Source organism: Pelodiscus sinensis, chromosome 5 (genome assembly GCF_052426305.1).
Source record: "Pelodiscus sinensis isolate ZL-2025 chromosome 5, ASM5242630v1, whole genome shotgun sequence".
NCBI classification, from domain to species: domain Eukaryota; kingdom Metazoa; phylum Chordata; order Testudines; family Trionychidae; genus Pelodiscus; species Pelodiscus sinensis.
This window is the reverse complement of record NC_143056.1, coordinates 90,747,700-90,766,898: the sequence shown is the minus strand read 5'-3', so window position 1 is coordinate 90,766,898 and position 19,199 is coordinate 90,747,700. Positions and strand designations below refer to the sequence as shown.

General features: G+C 41.6%; 1 protein-coding gene across 6 annotated transcripts in view; it reads right to left on the bottom strand.

The window, feature by feature from the left end:
• NAV2 (neuron navigator 2) overlaps positions 1 to 19,199 on the bottom strand; it is a 689,797-nt gene that overhangs the window by 358,841 nt on the left and 311,757 nt on the right. For 5 of the 6 annotated variants that reach the window (XM_075927722.2, XM_075927724.2, XM_075927728.2 and 2 more), the window contains exon 1: positions 4,763 to 5,975. The exons of the other annotated variant lie outside the window; for it this stretch is intronic. In XM_075927722.2, the coding sequence (XP_075783837.2) occupies positions 4,763 to 5,020 (258 nt within the window). In that variant the 5' untranslated portion in view covers positions 5,021 to 5,975. Of the gene's footprint in view, positions 1 to 4,762; positions 5,976 to 19,199 lie in introns of those variants that run through there. 6 annotated transcript variants of the gene reach the window in all.

Below are 19,199 nucleotides of genomic sequence, written 5' to 3'. Positions count from 1 at the left end.
TTCCAGCCTGAACCAAACAGTGCTCCTCCACAGCCATGCATCACTATCAATGGCACATAACTGAAGGTAGTGGACAGCTTTAAATACCTGGGCAGCACAATATCAAGTGATGGATCCCTCTAAGGAGACCATTTTATATTCTCCTTAGAAATTACTGCACATGAAATTATAAATACTTTTTTGTCTCAATACGGTAACACAATTTGTAAGGAATTGCACTGTAGCAATTAAAGTGTTATCAAACCTGTTATTGTAAACACAATTATAGGGCTCTATTGGCCAGGGGATAGCTGATGGCTTCTGTTAAATTTTTTTGGTGATAGGTGGGATCCCTCAAAAAGAAGGTACCAATTATAATTTTGACAAATGTTTTCTTACAGACATTGTCTACGATTCAGGAAAGTATTTAATTGTGTGCTTAATTTTAATCACATGTGGAGTTCCACTGATATCTATGCTCCTTCAACTAAAGCACAGGCTTAAGAATTTGCCTGGATTTTGGCCATTGTTATTTCTGGGGGTTTCCTTCCCCCACAAATGGATATAATTTACTTAATAAAAGTTTGAAAGTATTATTTCTATCCTACCTTTTCTGCCTCCATTTCACATGTGATAACAAGTTTCTTACTTTTGCTTCTCACAAACCATTCAGCTTGCACTCACGAAGCTGTTACAGTGCAGTACACTAGTGCACACTGCAGTTTACACTCCCATAGTCCAGGTACAGTGTAGATATACCCTGACTGTAGCAATACAGTCATTCTGCAGAAAGGGCAAATTATGGGGTTAAGGTAGCTTCTGCAGTTGTCTGTTCAATTTCTCAGCAACTTGCTTTTTCATCTCTTCCCCCTATCAAGTTTTACAATCAGTGAGAAAGTGATTTGCAACTATAACGTGTTCCAAAAACACAATAAACAATGCAGAACTATTAATGTTTTCAGATATTAGCAGTGCTCTCCATGTTTCTCCACAGAGTTAAAAGCAAAAAGCTAGATGATTACACAATAGCGAAAAAAATGCACTAATTAAATCCATAATCATCTTTTATGGTTAAGGCAAGACTCCTAATTTTAACATGATAGAGTAAGGTTGCAACTGGTTGTACTCTTTATGCAATGTTATCTTCTCGATGGTCTGTTCACTGAATACTTAAAACACCTTCCTCCCCGGAAAAAATTGTAGTCAACAGTCATTTCTTTCATAAGAAAGGAGTACAAATTTAACAGCAATTCCTCAAAGTACAAATGACTTATAACAAAATAACTAATGAATCCCATTCAGTAAAGCACAGATCCCTATCTTGTTATATGTTTGGAGGAAGTTTCTGTGGAAACAAAGTTAAATATTTCCAAAACAATGTTCTCTAAATATGAGTACAATTTATTGGTAGGTATTTATAAATCAGACAGATGAACTATTAGTTCACTAGGAGGTAGCCATTGTTCACCATACAGGGAATTAAATACAGAAGGATGAATGGAATGTACAAGTCAGTGAAAATACAACAGCAATGACATTACAGTGATTCATCAATTGAAGGTTTCAGTCTAGCACTGGCAATGAACATGTATCTATTTTGTACATTACATTCCACTTACTTGGTACTAAATAAGGCAAAACTCTGGAATGTGTGTGTTATCCCCATTTTATAGATGAGGGAGAAAGACAAAGCCAAAATAATCAGAAGTCACCATTGATTTTTAGTGTTCCCATCTTGAGATTACTTTGGCTTGATATACAGAATTCTTGTGAGTCCCAAACTCCACTTAATGTCAACCCAGGCCACATGATAGCAGACAGGGAAATATAAAATTGTAGGAAGGCACATGGCACCCACGCCTAGGATTTGTAACTGCCAAAACTATCATCGAATTAAAAACAAAGAGTATTTCAGCTAGGCCAGAGGCTCAGCATTCATGCTCCAACATACAAAACAGGACATAAGAGGTCAAGTTAGGAGAGCCCAACATTAAAACAGCCATGGCAATGGCTTAGGATTGAGATACACCAGCAGCACCCCTGCTTCTGGAGGCTGCTGACACAATTTGCTAGAAAAGATGGTAAGAGTACCAGCCTGGAACTCCAATCTTGGATCAATTCCCTGTTCTGCCACAGACCTAATATGTGACCTTTGGCAAATCACTTAGTCTCTCTCTGTCTCAGCTCCCCATCTGTATGTTCTGAGGCTAAATACATTAAAAAATATGAGGTGCTCAGGTACTCTGGCAGTGGGGGCTATATGAGTACCTAAAACAGAATTACAGTAGACTTCCAATAATCCGGAACCTATGGGACCTAGGTGGTGCCAGATTATCAGATATGCTGGACTATTAGGAGGTACTATAAGGTGGTTATATATATATATATATATATATACACACACACACACACACACACACACACACACACACACACACAGTATACATTATATACGGTATATAAAGTGTTCTTAACCCTTTTTATTGTACATACTGTATACAGTATACTGTAATGTTTTAGTTTTTTAAAGCCTTTTTTACCCTTTTTGCTCAGTTCAGCTGCTGCCACTGTTACCTTGTGACTCATTTTTTGCCGAAGCTCACTCACTAGGCTCTTGCCATTTTGATGCCGGACTATCAGGAGTGCCGGACTATTGGGTGCCGGACTATTGGAGCTTTATTGTACTGCTATGAACATGGCAATTCACTTCTTAGGAGTAGGCTCTGGGAACCTTCTACAAATATTTAGTCCTGGGAGAACTGTTCCAGAATAAACTTGTGTAGGACTATTAGGTTTGGCATCCTCTATACCTGAATGCACCTGTAGGCTTTTTAGAAAATACTCCTGCTCGTGCCATCCCCACATAGTAGGGGAGGGGGAAGAGAATGGTAGCTCTGATAAAAGAAGTCTGGAAAATGGCAGTAGGTGTAGTTCAATGTATCTTGGTTCGTAACACCCCTACTTAGTACCCATATGAGCATGGAGCTAACTAGAGAGGGAACAATAAACAGAACATAAAAGGAATGCAGTTATTAGAGTTTTAGACCAGTTAACTGAACATCAGAATCAATCATACACAGTCCAGACCAATCCTAAGAGGTGCTGGTCACCTGCTGACATTTGGAGCCAAATAAATAATTGGGCATTGCACATAGATCAGGATTTCTTCCCCAGATTGTGTTGAAAATTATCCCAAAGTCAGTAATTCCTACTTTTGGGTGGAGTGCAAAATCCTGTCTTGCTAAAACACAGAATTCCGTATCTTGATAAACAAATGTCTACATATGGGTTAAAATACATACTATCCCTCCAAAACCCCACAACTCTAGTAGTCTCTTTATGCCTAAAATTTAAAATAAGACAATATCTATGAATAATAAACACTTATGCAACAATTAAACAAACACAGAACCAAAGCATGTCTCAGGGAAAGCAATGTATGCTGAAATTTTGCTGACATTTCAGAACTATAAGGAATAACTAAAGGATTAGAAGAAATAGCATTTGCTCCCCTCTTAAGAGCACAATGTGATGCAAAGGTCAGTCTGTCTGCTGCCACCTCCATGACACTATTAGTATGTCTCTCTTTTCGGCTTCCAATTCCTCAGAAACTGGTAGTCTGGCCCGACTAGCCTGATACGTCACCCTGTCTGCCAGCATACCCTAAAATGCAGAGCAGGAGGCCAAATATGCCCAGTCAGCAGATATGCAGCTATTGCTAAGAAAAGAGGTTATGAGGCCACAGTGTGCAATCCTTAGCTGGCACAGATGACCCAGTATACCAGGGAAAAGAGGGGATAGGTAGGATTCTATCAAGAGACCCCATTTTCAGACTCTCTCCCCCATTCTACTAGATTCAAATGCCTGCAGAAGAGGTTCATGATATGCAGAGCTCTTTTCAAAGTACACCGCATACCTACACAGCAACCTCTAATGTTAATCAATTCAGTTTGCTGCAGCAGACCATCTGCTTTGCTCACACCATAGTACTCTAACATACTATCTGCTTACGCTGCTATCAAGCATATTAGAGCATCAGCAGTACAGAGGCAATCTGATCCATGCTGAAAACATTAGTAGACTAGAGAAAATAAAACAAGTGAAGGAACATACATTGTTTTCCTCCCACCATGCAAAGTAACATATTTAAAGATGCATCCAGATACACATTCAAGTGAAATCTGAATACTGCATATTAAAAATGAAAGTCTGTCTCAAATGACATGTATATGCATTCCAAAGATGGAAAATTCCACTTAGCATGAATTTCCTAGGTAGTCAGTCACATTCAAGTGTACAATCTGACTGATAAGATATTCTCTGTACATTGCAGTTGAAAATAGAAAATGTTAACCTGCTCATCATCATCACACACAATCACAAACACAAAACACACACAGCTAACCAATACACACCCACGTACAAAATACAACCACCACTAGTAGCAGTCCTTCCACCATCACAGCCCAGCACAAAAAATAATACACCCACATAATCAACATCGCTAGAAATACAAATCATATAGCCCATAACCAACATCCCTTCCACTTACAATAAACCCCATAAATAATAAGCTTGCAAACAACCAACACACAAGCTAACACAATTACACAGCATACCCTACAACCAACACCCCTCTGCCACCACATCAAAAAGCAAGATCGCCTCTTACTACCCACATGGCATCACCAAAATTAGAAACATACCCACCACACGCCACCTCCACTATACACACACATCCCCAAATCCCCCTTCTCCCATGCAAATACCACACGTTTCTAACCTGCGTGTCAAATCCACTTTCTAGCGAGCTACTCTTCCTAGGGGGGAATCCATCCCCTGCATTCTCATGTCCATAAGGTGATTTGAGGGGAATCTGGCTGGAATAGGATGGCTTAGTCACCTCCACCTTGTTCCCAAACTTCAGGTAACAGGGTTGCGGGATGGTCCTTGCTGTCGGGACATGCAGGATTGGAGCAGCACTGTGTACGGGTTTAGGTAGTCCTGATTTCATTTTGGAGGCTACCAGGATGGCTGGCATTTTCTCTTTCTGCTTTCCTAACACGTTTCTGTCAGCAGCAGCAACAGTAGTAGTAGCAGCAGCAGCCAGGGAGAGTAAAAAGACAGGTTCGGGAGGCTGCTATGGTGAAGCAGCACTGCTTAGGAAGCTCCAAAAACTGCTTAAAAATAATAGAATGAAGAAAACAGGCACTTTTAAGCCAAAAATATCACTGTGTCTTGTGAGCCTTCCACCTGTTTCCTCTAAGCCACCATCCTCCTTCCACGCCTCTTCTGTTGCTACTGCAATTTAATTTGTTCTTTCCTTTTCCTTGCTGACTCCTATAATTTTCTTTCTTGGAAACAGGAGACTTTTACTTCATTATCTTGTCACTGAATCTCCAAAGTGAAACAGCCTTCTGGTATAAAAAAAGAACCTGCTGCAGCATATGCTTCTTGTGTGTGTGTGTGTGTGTGTGTGAGAATGAGAGAGAGAGAAAGAGAGCAAGCAAGAGAGGGAGAGCAAGCAGGATTTCCAGCTTAAGATGTCTTTCTTCAGCCTTAGCCAAGAAGCAGATGTAGCTCAGTGTGTTAATGACTGATGCCCTTGGATATGAGCCTTAGAGAATCAAGCTTCTTAGTCTTAATATCTGTGAACAGGACAATGATGCTACAGCAGAAGGAGAAACGCCCATTAATGACATTTAAATTAAAAATGCCAGTGGCAACACAATTTCCCAGCTCCTCAGTGATGATCGTGAAACAGAGTAAAAATTCAGCTGTCAAAGAGAAGGAACAGCAGCCACCACCTCATTTTAAACATCAGCACTGACACAGGTTTCTGCACTACTGCTGCTGAAGTGGATTTTACCCACAAAAGCTTATGTCCTAATGAATCTATTAGTCTCCAAGGTGCCACAGAACTCCTCGTTGTTTTTGCTAATATATTGTGCGTGTTAGAGGCAGGCAGCCTGCTGTGCCTACACCAAAGAAGGCTACAGAGATTAGCTGGAGTAGGGGAAGGTTGCAATCTGACAGCACAGTAAAACAGTGCGGTCCTCTGATTGGTCTTTCCAACTCAAATCAAAAACAAAATATCTCTGCAAAAGAGGAGTGGCTTCAACTCCTGTGACTGGCAAGGAACTGTGTGACTGTGCTCAGTTACAAAGCAGGATCTGTAATAGCTCTGCAGCAGTGCTCACGTCTGAGCTGTGCTAATGTTAAGGATGCATTAAAGTTTCCGAACCAATTTTTTAAAAAAGCACTTTCAAGTAAAAACACATGGACTTGAATCATCACTCAATTTTTACTCACTCCTCATTCAGAACCCCCTACCCCGAAAGTGTAAAGGAGTTTGCATGAAAAAGAGCTTACTTTTTTAACCCAGTAAGAGCACTTTGGACATGTATAGCACTTTGCATTTAGGGTCTCCAAGTGCAACATTCTACCCTGAAACACAGAAGACATGAGCGATTACTGCTTCCAGCTAGAGAAACTGGGCTCTTTGGTTCAAGCTTATCATCTTATGCTTTGTCTGTGGAGGTCTCCAGTTAAATTCCTAATGAGTTAGCCAAGATGGTGGCCATCATACCAGTAGTTAGAATTGCCAACCCTCCTCGTTTTGACAGGAGTCCCTGGAATCCAGCTTGATTTCCCAGAGGCTACTGCAGCCAGTCAGATGTTCAACTGTTAAAAGTCCAGTGGTACAGAAGGGCTAAGGCAGGCTCCCTACTGGCCCTGGTCCCATGTTGCTCCCAGAAGTGGTTGCTACATTCCTGAAGCCCCTTGGAGGCCATGTGTGGTGGCAGGCAGGGATGTCAAATTCTGATTAAAATGTTAACTGGTTAAACTATACATTTAACTGGTTAACTGCAGGCCTGGCTGGGACAGGGAAAGGGCATTTGGATTTGTGTGGTTGGATAGTTGGCAACCCTAGCAATAATTGACAAAGGCTGTCAGGAGTGCACCATTTTACAACAGGGGCAGGAGGGATTTGAGATACTAGAAGAGCTAAGCAACTTGCTCCAGGTCACATAGTAGGTAAGTGACATAGTAAAACTAAAACCCATCTCCTTTTCTAACCACTACACACAATATTTCCCATCCAAAATTTGTATGTAAAACAATCCCTACAGACTGCTTCATTGCTTAATCTCAGATCACACAAAAATATAGAGCATTTCTGCAACAGGTTTCATATCAAGTAGGTCATCTATAGACAAATACAAAGCCTAGACATGCTATCACTGCAAACTCCTTGTCTCCTGCTTAGTACTTGCTACTGACTCCATAATTAAAGACAGTTATGTGATGTTCCTAAAGTTTTGTATGAAGCCAACATGTTACATATTTATTTTGATTTTGGCACCCCCCCTCCCTTCAAATATCCTGGCTCAGTGGGATGCTTTGCATTAATTCTAAGAGGGTAATTTTTTTTTAACCAGTAAATGTATTTTTCCTCTAGTCTCTTTATCCACTATTCTCAGATTACAAACTGTTCATCTCTGTTCTTCCTTCTCATTGAGATAGGTCTTCTAATGTTTTCCTTCTTGCCACAGCGTGAAGCACAGTTTCTGGCTGGAAATTATTTTGGAAAAAAATGTCAAAGCATAAAACTTGACAATCAATGTCAGATATTGGAGATGAAAGGAATGGTAATTGTAGGAGTTAAAATATATTTAATGCTACAACACTTAATGCATTGTTCAGTGTTGAATATCCAGCCTTTCTATCTAAAACAGAAAGCAGAGATTGAAAATAAACAAAAAAACCTCTGCAGAAGATCTAAATCCAAATGCAAGGCTAATTTTAGTCTGTTTCAATATTCATACACTAGTAAAGAAGCAGAATAGAAATCTTATAATTTCACCCTCTATCAATGAAAGAAAGAGCTGCACAGTGGTTGCTCCTTCCAGATAATTAATTACAGAGAGCTTATTTCTAGTGGATGAGAAGCTGGATATGAGTCAAGAGTGTGCCCTTGTAGCCAAAGCTAATGACATATTAGGGTACATTAGGAGGAGCATTGCCTGAAGATCTAGGGAAGTAATTACTCCCCTTTTTTTCAGCACTAGTGACACTGCATCTGGAGTATTATGTCCAGTTCTGGACTCCCCATTATAGAAAGGATGTAGACATATGAGAGGATATTCAGAGGAGGGCAACAAAAATGGTTTGGGCTTATTTAGACTACAGAAGAGAAGAGTGAGGGAGGATTTGATGGCAGCCTTCAACTACCTGAAGAGAGTTCCAAAGAGGATGGCGAGAGGCTGTTCTCAGAGGAGCAATGATCTCAAGATGCAATGGGGGAGGTCTAGGTTGGATATTAGGAAAAACTACTTCACTAGGAGGGTGGTGAAACACTGGAATGGGTTATCTGTGGAATGGTGGAATCTCTATCCCAGGAGGTTTTTAAGTCCCAGATTGACAAGAGCCTGGCTAAAATAATTTAGTTAAGGTTGGTCCTGCTTTTAGCAGGGGGTTGGACTGGATAACCTCCTGAGGTCTCTTCCAACCCTATGGTCCTATGATTCTAATAAACAAAAGTATTTTTATTACGTATAAAAATAGGATTTAAGTGATTTCAAGTGAAAACAGTCAGATCAAAGTAAGTTACTAAGCCAAAACAAACAAAACATACCATCTAATCCTCATACATTAGGAAACTTTTTACATGCAAATTCTTACCCTAACAGTTGTCCTAATGATCTCTTTCACTAGGTAGGTAGGATCCTAGCTTGGGCCCAGTCCTCCCCCCTGTTCAGTCTTAGATGTTTCCAGCAGGCATCTTAGATAGTAATTCAGGGGTCGTCTCGTGACTCCCCATATTGTTTGGTTCCCCCCTTTATAGCTCTCTTGCCAAGGCAGGAATTCTTTTGTTCAGTTCAAATTTCTCTCATCTTCAGTGGAAACATACCAGATCTAAAATGGGTTTTAGCGTCAGGTGGCCTGGCCATGTCTTTGTAAGACCAACCCATTGTTTGGGCTTACAGGAAAAACAAAGCTATTTACAAGTTATTGACTTGATCATCCAGCCATTAAGTTCCTAGAGTATTACCGATGGCTTTGTCTAGCATACCCAGATTAATAAAACAGGTTCCAACTTAATATTTCCAACTTCATACATAAGAAAGATACATGCCCAAGAATACAATATGCACATTCAAGGGATCACGGACTTTTGAATGATAGGTAATGAACTATTTTGCATACCGTGTCTTTGAGTTATGCATATTCATATTCATGAGCCAATTTTCATAAAGCACGAGGAACTGTGACGATCATAACATTTTATTTAACACATGTCACATTAGAGGCTACATTTGTAAAGGTGGGGAATCTGAAGTTTGATCCCTTTGCCTTGAACTATCTTTGAAGATGGCAGTGGCCCTGGTCATCACCAGTCTGTGAAGGTCCTTGGGTCAACCTCCTACATGAACCAAAGCCAAAAGCCAGGCAGTGAGTCAAAGTGCAGCTTCCCAAGAAGGATTCACAAGAGGGGAGTTAGAGAACTGAATGTCTACCATGAACCAAGAATCATGGATGACCCCCCAGTTGCTGTGTGGTATATTGAAGCAGTCCTCTAGCCAAGAAGGGGATGATCAAGGCTTCTCGGAGCCAAAAGTAGGTCTGCTACAACCTTAATATTTTCCCTTCATAGCAAGAAGCCTCAGAGAGGGTGACAGGAAGAATTAACATTTTCCTGTGCCAGAGAATCTGTTCCTCAATATATATAGTCTTTGTTGAATCTCTCTCTTCCCAGTGAGATATATACTGAATTTGGAGAAGCACCTAGATTCTAAGGCCACTGGACTTTAACTTGGAATTTTCTGACTTTCTGTAGATTTGGACAAACTAACAATATACTCATAAGGACTCCTCTCCCCACTCCAATAATCCATTTGGAATCTGAAAACAGCATGATTTGGCGACCAAAATCTCTATGGGGAGTATGTCAGTTCCTGTGCTTTGTGTCTGCCTTCTGCATACTTTCTTTTATAGAATAAGAGATGATTAAATTCCTTTTTAAAAAGGAACAAGCATAGCAACTCTTCTGTAGCTTAAGTTTTAATAATTAGCTTCACCTCTACTGGCAATAATGGTGCAGGATTATCTTAAAATAAGTCATAGTAATTAATTTTATGACCAAGCTGCCTCTTCTGTGTATTTAAAATTCAGGGGAGTTTTCTGCAGGAAGGAAAAATGGGAGTATGACAGTTATAAACTACACGAGGGGATCACACTGTGCAGATCCTCTACCCCCCTTAGGGCATGAGGAGTATGTTTTATCATATGACTCATGCCGGTAACAAAAGCAATCTATGAGAAGGACTCTGTACGAGAGTAGAAATTAGTCCTGCCTTTGGTTTTTATTCATGCATTTGCAATGTTATGAACAATGATCTTAATTAAAGCTGGTTGAGGAACCCGGAGGCAGGGGGTGATTTTCAGAAGAAATTCAAATATTGAAAATAATTGGCTGAAAAATGAAATATTTTAATTTGGAAATGTTGCCAAGATGCCTGATGGACGTTGTCATTTGGATATCTCATGTTCTCATTCAATTCTAGAGGCTGAGCTCTGTGATTAGACTACATTTCCCATGATGCATAAATTGGTTGCCTCTCTTGAAAGGGGGAGGGGTCCTAGCCATGGTATCTCCACAAGGACAATGAGGACATGAGGCAACTGATCTACAACTCCCATGAGGCCCCACAGCTGCATTTCCAAATCAAAACAGCATGGCTTTGGGCTGAAATATTTTGGTTTTCAGACATCTGATTATTTGACAAAGAAATACATTTTCTATGGAAAAAGAAACATTGTTAGTGAAAAAAATCACTTCTCTGAAAATCCAATCTGTTAAAGAAAAATAGTTGAGATAAACAATTTTTGACCTGCCCTACTTCACCTATAATATGGGTCCAACACCAAAAGATGTTACTGTCAGACCTATGCAAAATTAATGTTTTGGGGCTCCCTCTGCTGCGGGTGCAGTATTGGTTAACCAAGAAGCACTCTCCCCAGAGTTGTGTGGAAAGTAAACACTGATGCTACTGCACCAAGATATTTTAGGTACAACAAGAAGCTCTATGATATACAGTTGTTAAGCACACACGGGGTGCTGATTTTGGCTCCATCCAGAATGGGGGAGAGGGGCAGGCAGGATGACAATTTAATTTGACATACAGAAATGGACACAATGTACAGGGATTATTATATGTTGGTCTTTCATTCTTCCTTATAGGACATTTTACAAATAGTGGGTCTAATTCTTCTCACACACTAAGGAAAACCTCGATCTTCAGTGAAACCAACAGAGTTACACTCATGTAAGTGAAAAAGGAAAAGAAAAAGAGTAGCATAAATAATCAGTCACTATAATAATAATAATGCTTTGTGGTGTGCTGATTACTCAGCACTGTTGACTGAGATGAACTCATTCACCAGGTTAAAGATACCATAACCAATGTTTTCTTCGTTCTTGAGGCATTTATGGAACTCTCTCAATCTAAGTCTAATTGCTTAAGATTGTGTAAAGCTACCTAAAATGTCGTCGCCTGCTGCCAGTATTGTTCCTGCAAAGGCTCTCTTTTTAAAATGTACAGTTGCCAAAAGACTAGTTTTCCTACAGACTGGAGGCAAAGTCATCCCTGGCATAACGCCATTAACTTCAGTGGAGTTTTGCCAAGGACTATTTTTGGTACTGCAGTCATTTAAACAGTCAAACCGATCTTTTGCCATATTATTTAAAAACCCAAGACCCAGTACTGCAAACCATACTCATGAAAGTCATCCTCCTTAAGTCCAGACTCAGGTGGATAAGAACTGATTTTATGGCTTTGTCTGCATGTTACAGAGCTCTCCCAGCACTCTAGGTAAATCACTTCCACTGGAGGAGTGGCTAACAGCGCTGGGAGCATGGCCCCAATTTTTTAGCTATGATATTGAGGGAAGGAGAGTGGGCCAGTGGTGAGGAAAAAAAATCATGAATTACCTCATCTGGCATCCCAATGTCTTGCACCAGGGAAATCATAATCTGTATATGGGAGTTCTCTGCATAGCATTATGGGGAAATGAGAAACTGGGGACCTGTTTTCAGCTCTGCCACTGAAGCTGGGATTGCATGACAGAATTTTGGTCCTGCCATCACTTGTACAAACTTTTGATATATTTTTGACACCAACAAGGCTCATTTCTCCATCACCTTGCACTTTGTGCAGTCCTGGCTGTGCAAAATGACTGCCCAACAGGTACTAACAACAAATAAATCATAACTGTAGTATTTTTATCGTCTTTGTACAAATGTAAGTAACTATGCAAGGTGCAAAGCAGACCGATCATGTCTACACACAAAACTTGCCACAGCACAAGAAACACTACAAAAGGCATTGATACCATCCTTGCTCTGAGCAATACTCCTGACCACTCCATCCTGTTTTCATTCTGCACCTGCTAGTGCCAGTGAGGACAGTAATAGCAGACATAGCAATTGAATCCTAGCAAGAGGTCCACCACTGAAATTTCCCTAATCACTTATTGATCTTTTTTTATTTCTGTAGCCAATGGAAATCCTGGAAATACTTTACTTGTACATAATGTTCTACACAAATATTAGCAACCATGCAATGCATCTTTGGACCAATAGCTACTTCTGTGACGTCACTGTCTTCCTATCATTCTTGGACCTATGATCATCTTCTCTCAGAGATATCCTAAAATCATTTTCCTAACAGGCTCCAGACTGATGCCCAGCAAGTCAACCAGACTTTGTGTTTGACCTTATCAAAATCAATTTCTCTTAATGTAAAATACGGTAATAGCACTTACCTCACTGGGGAGTTGTGAAGCTTTGTTTATTATTGCTTCCATAGTTCTTTGCAACCTGCAACACCACAGGGATGTGAAGCATTATTATAGTGACTCCATATTGCTAACAGCATCCACAGTGACTATTTCAATTCACTGGTTTAGAATGATCCTTGCAAATCTTGTCTTTCTAAAGATACACATCTGGGCATTCTTGCCCTATGCACAGATGTGTCCTTTCCCCTTACATTCACAGCACTAGTTTATTTTATGTCTGACATGACTTTGCCTCTAGCCTACTCTGCTAAGAAAACATTTGTGACCAGACTCACACTAATAAACATCACAGAAAGTGACAATGAGCCAAATATCAAACTAGCCCTACCCCTAAGAACCCTCAGGATCAAGTCAAATCCGAGAGGCAGGAGCGAAAAAACTTGGATTCTGTCTGTTATCCTCTCTATATTTTTCTTCTTACCTCCATAGATGTCCCTGAGAAATGTTGGAAGAGTACCTCATCGATACGGCCTGCCAGTCTCTCTCAGACGCTACCTTCCTCTGCTTGCGTGAACCAAATCCAGCTGCTTTGTTGCTGGAGAGAGAAGTCTGGTTCTAGTGCTGGGAACATCTAGAGGATGGGCTAAGAAAAGGAGTGATAACCTGACAGAGAGAGGTAGCACTCATTTAGGTCAACTGAGCCCTAGAACCAGAAACCCTCCCACATTATCAACCCTAGAAATTGCCAATGAATTCCATCAAATTGACCAGTCTTTAAAATACAAACCACCTCAGATTTACCATTTCCGGCAGATCAAAGCACCACTGACACAATGCAAGGGGGAAAAAATGAAGAGACAATTCTCAAATGGCATAAAACAATGTAATTCCTATGATGCCAACTTGAGAATCTGGTCATAAAAATGATATAATATATCAATATCCCATCAAACTCTCAAGCACTGATGCTCAGGTTCCTTCCCCAGAGTTGCTGATTATCAAGGAATTTTGTTAAATAGAACCTCTCTTGTCCAGTCAGACAGTTCCTGGCCTATTCATTCAATGATGCACAGCCCAGTGCTTGAGCCATCACAAATGCTTCCTGTTATACTTGCCAACTGGCGGACAGATACGCAAGCAGAATCCCCCACAGCCTGGACTTGCCAAATGGACATCTTTCACGTCCCACCGCCAAGACTCAAACCCCAGGACTTCCTGTTCAGTAGTTGCCAGCTCTTCCATAGGAATCCCAAAAAAAGGAAGCCTCCCGTAGCATGGCCACTGGGAGCTGGGCTCAGCTGGAAGTTGCTGGCTGCACATCATACAGTTCCATGGTGAGGACTTGTGATTTTACAAACACTGAATACTGAGTGAAAGTGAACAGGCTATTTAGACAGAAATGTGTAGAAAGCCTCTCTCAAATGCCTAGATAACCAGCAATGATGGAAAAGGAAACAGAGAACTTTATGGGGCTTAAGCAAAAGATATTGTTAGGACATTTGCCTGAGTGTCTCCAGAACTCTTTTAAATAACACTGGATGCTGCTGTAACTTTTCCAGAAAATGAAAATGCAGCTTGAAAACATTGGCCATGTAATTCATGGACCCAATGAAGTAAATGTGAGTTTTCCAATTGATTTCAATGGGGTCCGGATTTCACGAAGGACTTTCAACAGATTTACTCAGAATTTACATTCATGTAACTGAGATGAATCTTTAGAGCTCACTGTCACTGATGAATGTGAAGGCAGAGCTGGCCTGTAAAATAATTTCTGTCACCCTCTTCCCAAATGTAACCAGCCCCATGTATTGTGATCATACTGCTGTATAAGTTACGATCTTAGGGATTTTGTAGAGGGTAAGAGAGATGATTCTTTGTAACTGACTCATTTTACATGAAAAATATGTACTAGATTTTCAGGAGACTTTTGACTGTACCTTTCAACATATGTAATCAATTTACCTGGGTTTAAGTTTTCAAAATCTCTTTGCAAAAGAAAAGGGCGAGAAGTTTTATTTCCCAATGAATGCTGGGGTTGTGTTTTCTTTTTTCCCCCCTCCAGTTTCACTTTCCCCAAATCAGAGTGCTCACTGATGTGTGGGCACTGCACCAGCCGATGGCCAATTCTGCACAGTGCAAGATTAAGCTTGCTTTCTGGAGCTGAAGAACTGCTTTTTGTGCTCCCTTATCTTTTACATTTCCTCTGTTCCCCACCTTGCGGGATGACAACCTATACCTACCCATTAAATAATGAAATTAAAAATGGGAAAATTAAGCATTCACAACCAAAGGCAGTGTTATTGAGTGGTGCCTGTACAAAGATTTGGCTGCATCTCAAACCAAAGGATGATACAACGGTTGACATCTTCCTTGAGCAGCTATGTTTTCTAAACGTTTAACCAGAGTTTTGAATGAAAAATGCATTTTATTCTACTCTGCACCTTTTTGCCACTGTACATTTTTGCCTATGATGCTGTGCGGATTCCTGGTGCTCAACATTTGGCAGCTGCACAGACCTAGAGGATTACATGTGAGCTCACACATCTCATCGTTTAATAATGGCAAAATGCCAGGTATAGCATTCTGAATCATAAAGCCCACTCCTATTATATGTCTGAGATGGACTATCCACAAGTGCAATGCCAAAGCAACCCACAGAGATTTGACTAAAACCTAGGCTATGTCTACACTGCACCTCTCTTACGCAAAAGCCTGTGGAAATGAAACACGGATTAGCATATTGAAAAAATGAGGAATAATGGCTCTTGAACAAGAGGGGGTTTTTGCACAAAAATGGCCCCTGATTAATTATTCAAATGAAGCGCAGTGATATGCTAATCCATGCTTAATTTGCATAGGCTTTGCGCAAGAGAGGTACAGTGTAGACATAGCCCTAATGTGTAAACCAACATCAGTGAAGTGACATGCACCACTAAAGGGTCCAAATTTCTGTATTTACATTTCCTCTTGCAGTAGTTGTAGGTATTTATTAGTTATGAATTTGCTGTAGCAGACACATTTACACTTGAACTGGATACCAACACCTCCTCCTTTCCAGAAAAGAGGGGTCCTAATTTGATAGGGGAGAGGAGACTTCCTGTATCCTAGTGGCAAAAGTTCCAGTGTTCCAGGTTAGTATGCTATGTGGAAATACATCTGTGTCCCCATCCTACACAAAACTGCAATAAACTTTGTACCAGGTATGCTTTTTGAGGTATCATTTGAAAACTCCTAACTTGCTGATCAGTAGTATGGTAACATGCATATAGCAATATTAAAACTAAGGTTATAAACAGAAGCTAAAATCATGACTCATGTATGTTTTCCAGATAAGTCTGGGGAGCGGTTAAACCAATTTCTCAAAGACAAAGGGCAAGTTGATGCTCCAGCTAGGTATCAACCAAGCTAATGGTAGGCCCTTACCTACCAGCCTTTGGCAGTGAAAGGACGTATTCCTAGTATTTAGCAAAGAAACAGCATGGATTCTCTTCCTTACACTAGACTGCCTTTCTCCTGGTTCTCAGGTGTGAATGCTCTTCAAAAAGGACTTACAAACGAATGGCAAACACCCACTTTCCCCCTGCCCCTCTTATTCTTGGCACCTGGGAAGACAAAGGACATGACACTGGACTAAGGGGATCCTGACCTGAAGAGTTTGGTCAGTAATGCTGCTTGAAGCATGTGGTAAGGAACTTTGTCTGAATCCAATTTAGTTTGTTAAGTCCTATCACACATTTTATCTTTATTTTTCTTGTAACCATCTCTGACTTGTGCCTCATTGGTGGTACTACTTAAAATCTGTCCCTCTGTAGTTAATATATTTGTTTTATTGTTTTCTCTAATCCAGTGTGTTTAAGTTCAAGTGCCTGGGTAACTATTTAAGACAATCAACTGTTGTGTATTTATATCCTTTAAAAGAATAATGGATGACTATCCGGGAAAGGTCTAGGCAGCACAGGCCATACGTTTCTGGGGAAAAATCCAGAAATGGGAGCCAGGCCATCCCAAGGAGGGTGCAGGACCTTAGGCAAAGGCCTCTCTCACCACAGGCCCCGTCCCACTCCCCAGGGCAGAGTGGAAAAGGTTGCTGGGCCACTCACTCTTGTCACCATGGTGCGTGTGTGGGGGGGAGAAGGGGACCCTTGTTACTGCCACACAAGTAACAGATATCAGGGGGTCCCAGATATTCTCAAGGGTCCCAGGACAGTTTGGGCAGCCGCTGTGGGCCCCAAAAGTGCGAGGCCCTGGCCCGCCACTCCTAACCATCTTATGGATGGGACAGTTCTGAATGTGAGTATGTTGGGTTCACCCTCCCACATAACCCAAGGCCATATGAGGTGAGAGTGGCGGGATACAGTTACAAACACATCTAGAAGTGTCCAGCCAGAGTGCTGGATGCTGTTTGTGAGCAACCAGGCCGAATGCAATCTACAGAACCAAGACACTGGAAGGCACTCCAGATTACAGGGCAGGGGTGACGCAGCCCCTATCCCCTATTAGCCTGGATTGTACCGTGGTATGTCACATACAAACCAAAAAGCAATGTGCTATTGATGCTACAAGAACTGTCATTTGTCTGCTAAGAAGTATTCAGAAGTAGATTCCCTCCCTTCACAAAAACATATGGGTGTTTAACACGGTCTGCAACTGGCCAAACTCAAACCCTGATGTTTCTATCTATCTAGCAGTTACACTAAATTCATCATTCCAGAATCTTTGCTATCTGATTGGATTACTACTCTGACTCTCTTGCTCTCAGAGGAGGACAATCCCAACCAGAACCAACCATACACTCCTTTTTTAGCAACATAAAAGAGTTAAGTAGTTGGAATCCACTGAAAAAGCAGTCAGGGAGAAACATTAATTATCAGATGGAAGAATGCAAAAAACATTCTGTGTAAATGCACTTGTGTTATGGGACTAAAATACACTATTCCAGTGGTATCAATAAATCCGTCGATCAGCTGTTCTGTGGCGGTCCCTTTGAACCAAGCATCTGTGCGATTCATAGGCGCTGCTGTGGGGAGCCCAGGAAATGCTGCGGGGAGCCCAGGATCAACTGGCGTGTCCCCAGCTAACCCCGGGCTCTTAGCGGCATGCAGCGTAGCATGGAGCCCGCGGTCAGCGGGAGAATCTGAGACTCTTGTGCATTTCAAAGAAGGCACCTGCATGCAGCCCAGAGTCAGTGGGACTTCCCGCTGGCCCTGGGCTGTAGGTGGAGTTCCGCATTCCTCCTTTGAAATGTACAAGAGCTCCCACAGGGGCTGTTGGACATTTCAAAGGAGGAATGAGGAAGTGCCTATAGACTAGTCAAAAACCTATCCGATAAGCAAATGCTTATTGGATAGTCAACTAGTCTTTAATATCCTTAGTTGTGATCTTGTGTCCAAGGCAGAGTACACATTCTTTCCAGAAGAATTAAACTTTAAGCAGAGGTCTCTGTCCCTGCAAATACTGGACTTTAGATTGGCACCGTGAGAAAAATCCTGGATGAATGATGTTCCCCTAGACATCTAATGCATTGTGGATGTCTGTCAGAAATGGGGATTGCCTCTCTGCAGGAAGCACAGCGTTTAAAGCCTGGAGAACCAGGCATAGGGAAAAAGGGTGGGTTTTTTTAAAAGGTTTAACAACAACTAATAGCTATGAAACTACTTCAGAAATGTTGAATAAAGCCGAGAACTGCAGAGCTCCATCTCAGGATCAGGGAAGTTGAAAAGCAACTGGAGGACTCAGGCCACGTGTTCGCAGTGCCTCCTGGCATGGTGTGCACTGGTTGGCGCTTCGCATGCGCGGCCCATGCAGGGACTGCTTCAAAATCTGTGAACCAGGTGCTGAGACGGCACTAAGACCAAGCATGGACCATCCATGGGGACTTTTCAAAGAAACTGCAATTACAGTTATGCCTTACATGGCCACATATGGAGAAGCAAGCAGGCCCAGCCTTAGGTAAGTCAAGCGAGACAGTGTTCTTGGACTCCGTGTTTCATTGAGCCCAAACACAAGGGGCTGTGATTGGAACTTCCACTGGACAAGCTGGTCACCTGCGTCACTGTGGAGCTACCACTGCTGCTTATCTTGCTGGCCTTAGCACAGGAGATCTCCATAGGTACCCTTTCTGGCCAGCCCCGCAGCCCAGCACCCTGCCAGGTCCTGTGGGCATCTGGGCTCCAGCTCGGCTGCATTGGTAAGTCTGTGGGAGTTGGCTCGGCCAGCATGTGTGTTGAGAGCACTAGGCTGTGTTTGGTCCTAGTGAGCTGGATGCAGCCCTGAGCTGCTCGCCTTTCTCCCTGTCTGCCGCAGACTGTGTTTTATCTGTATGGACAGGAATGTCACACACGTCAGCACAGAATCTAACCAGGCCATTGTGCTGTGGAATATATCTAGCGAGCGACCTGTACTGCCTGGGCTGGATT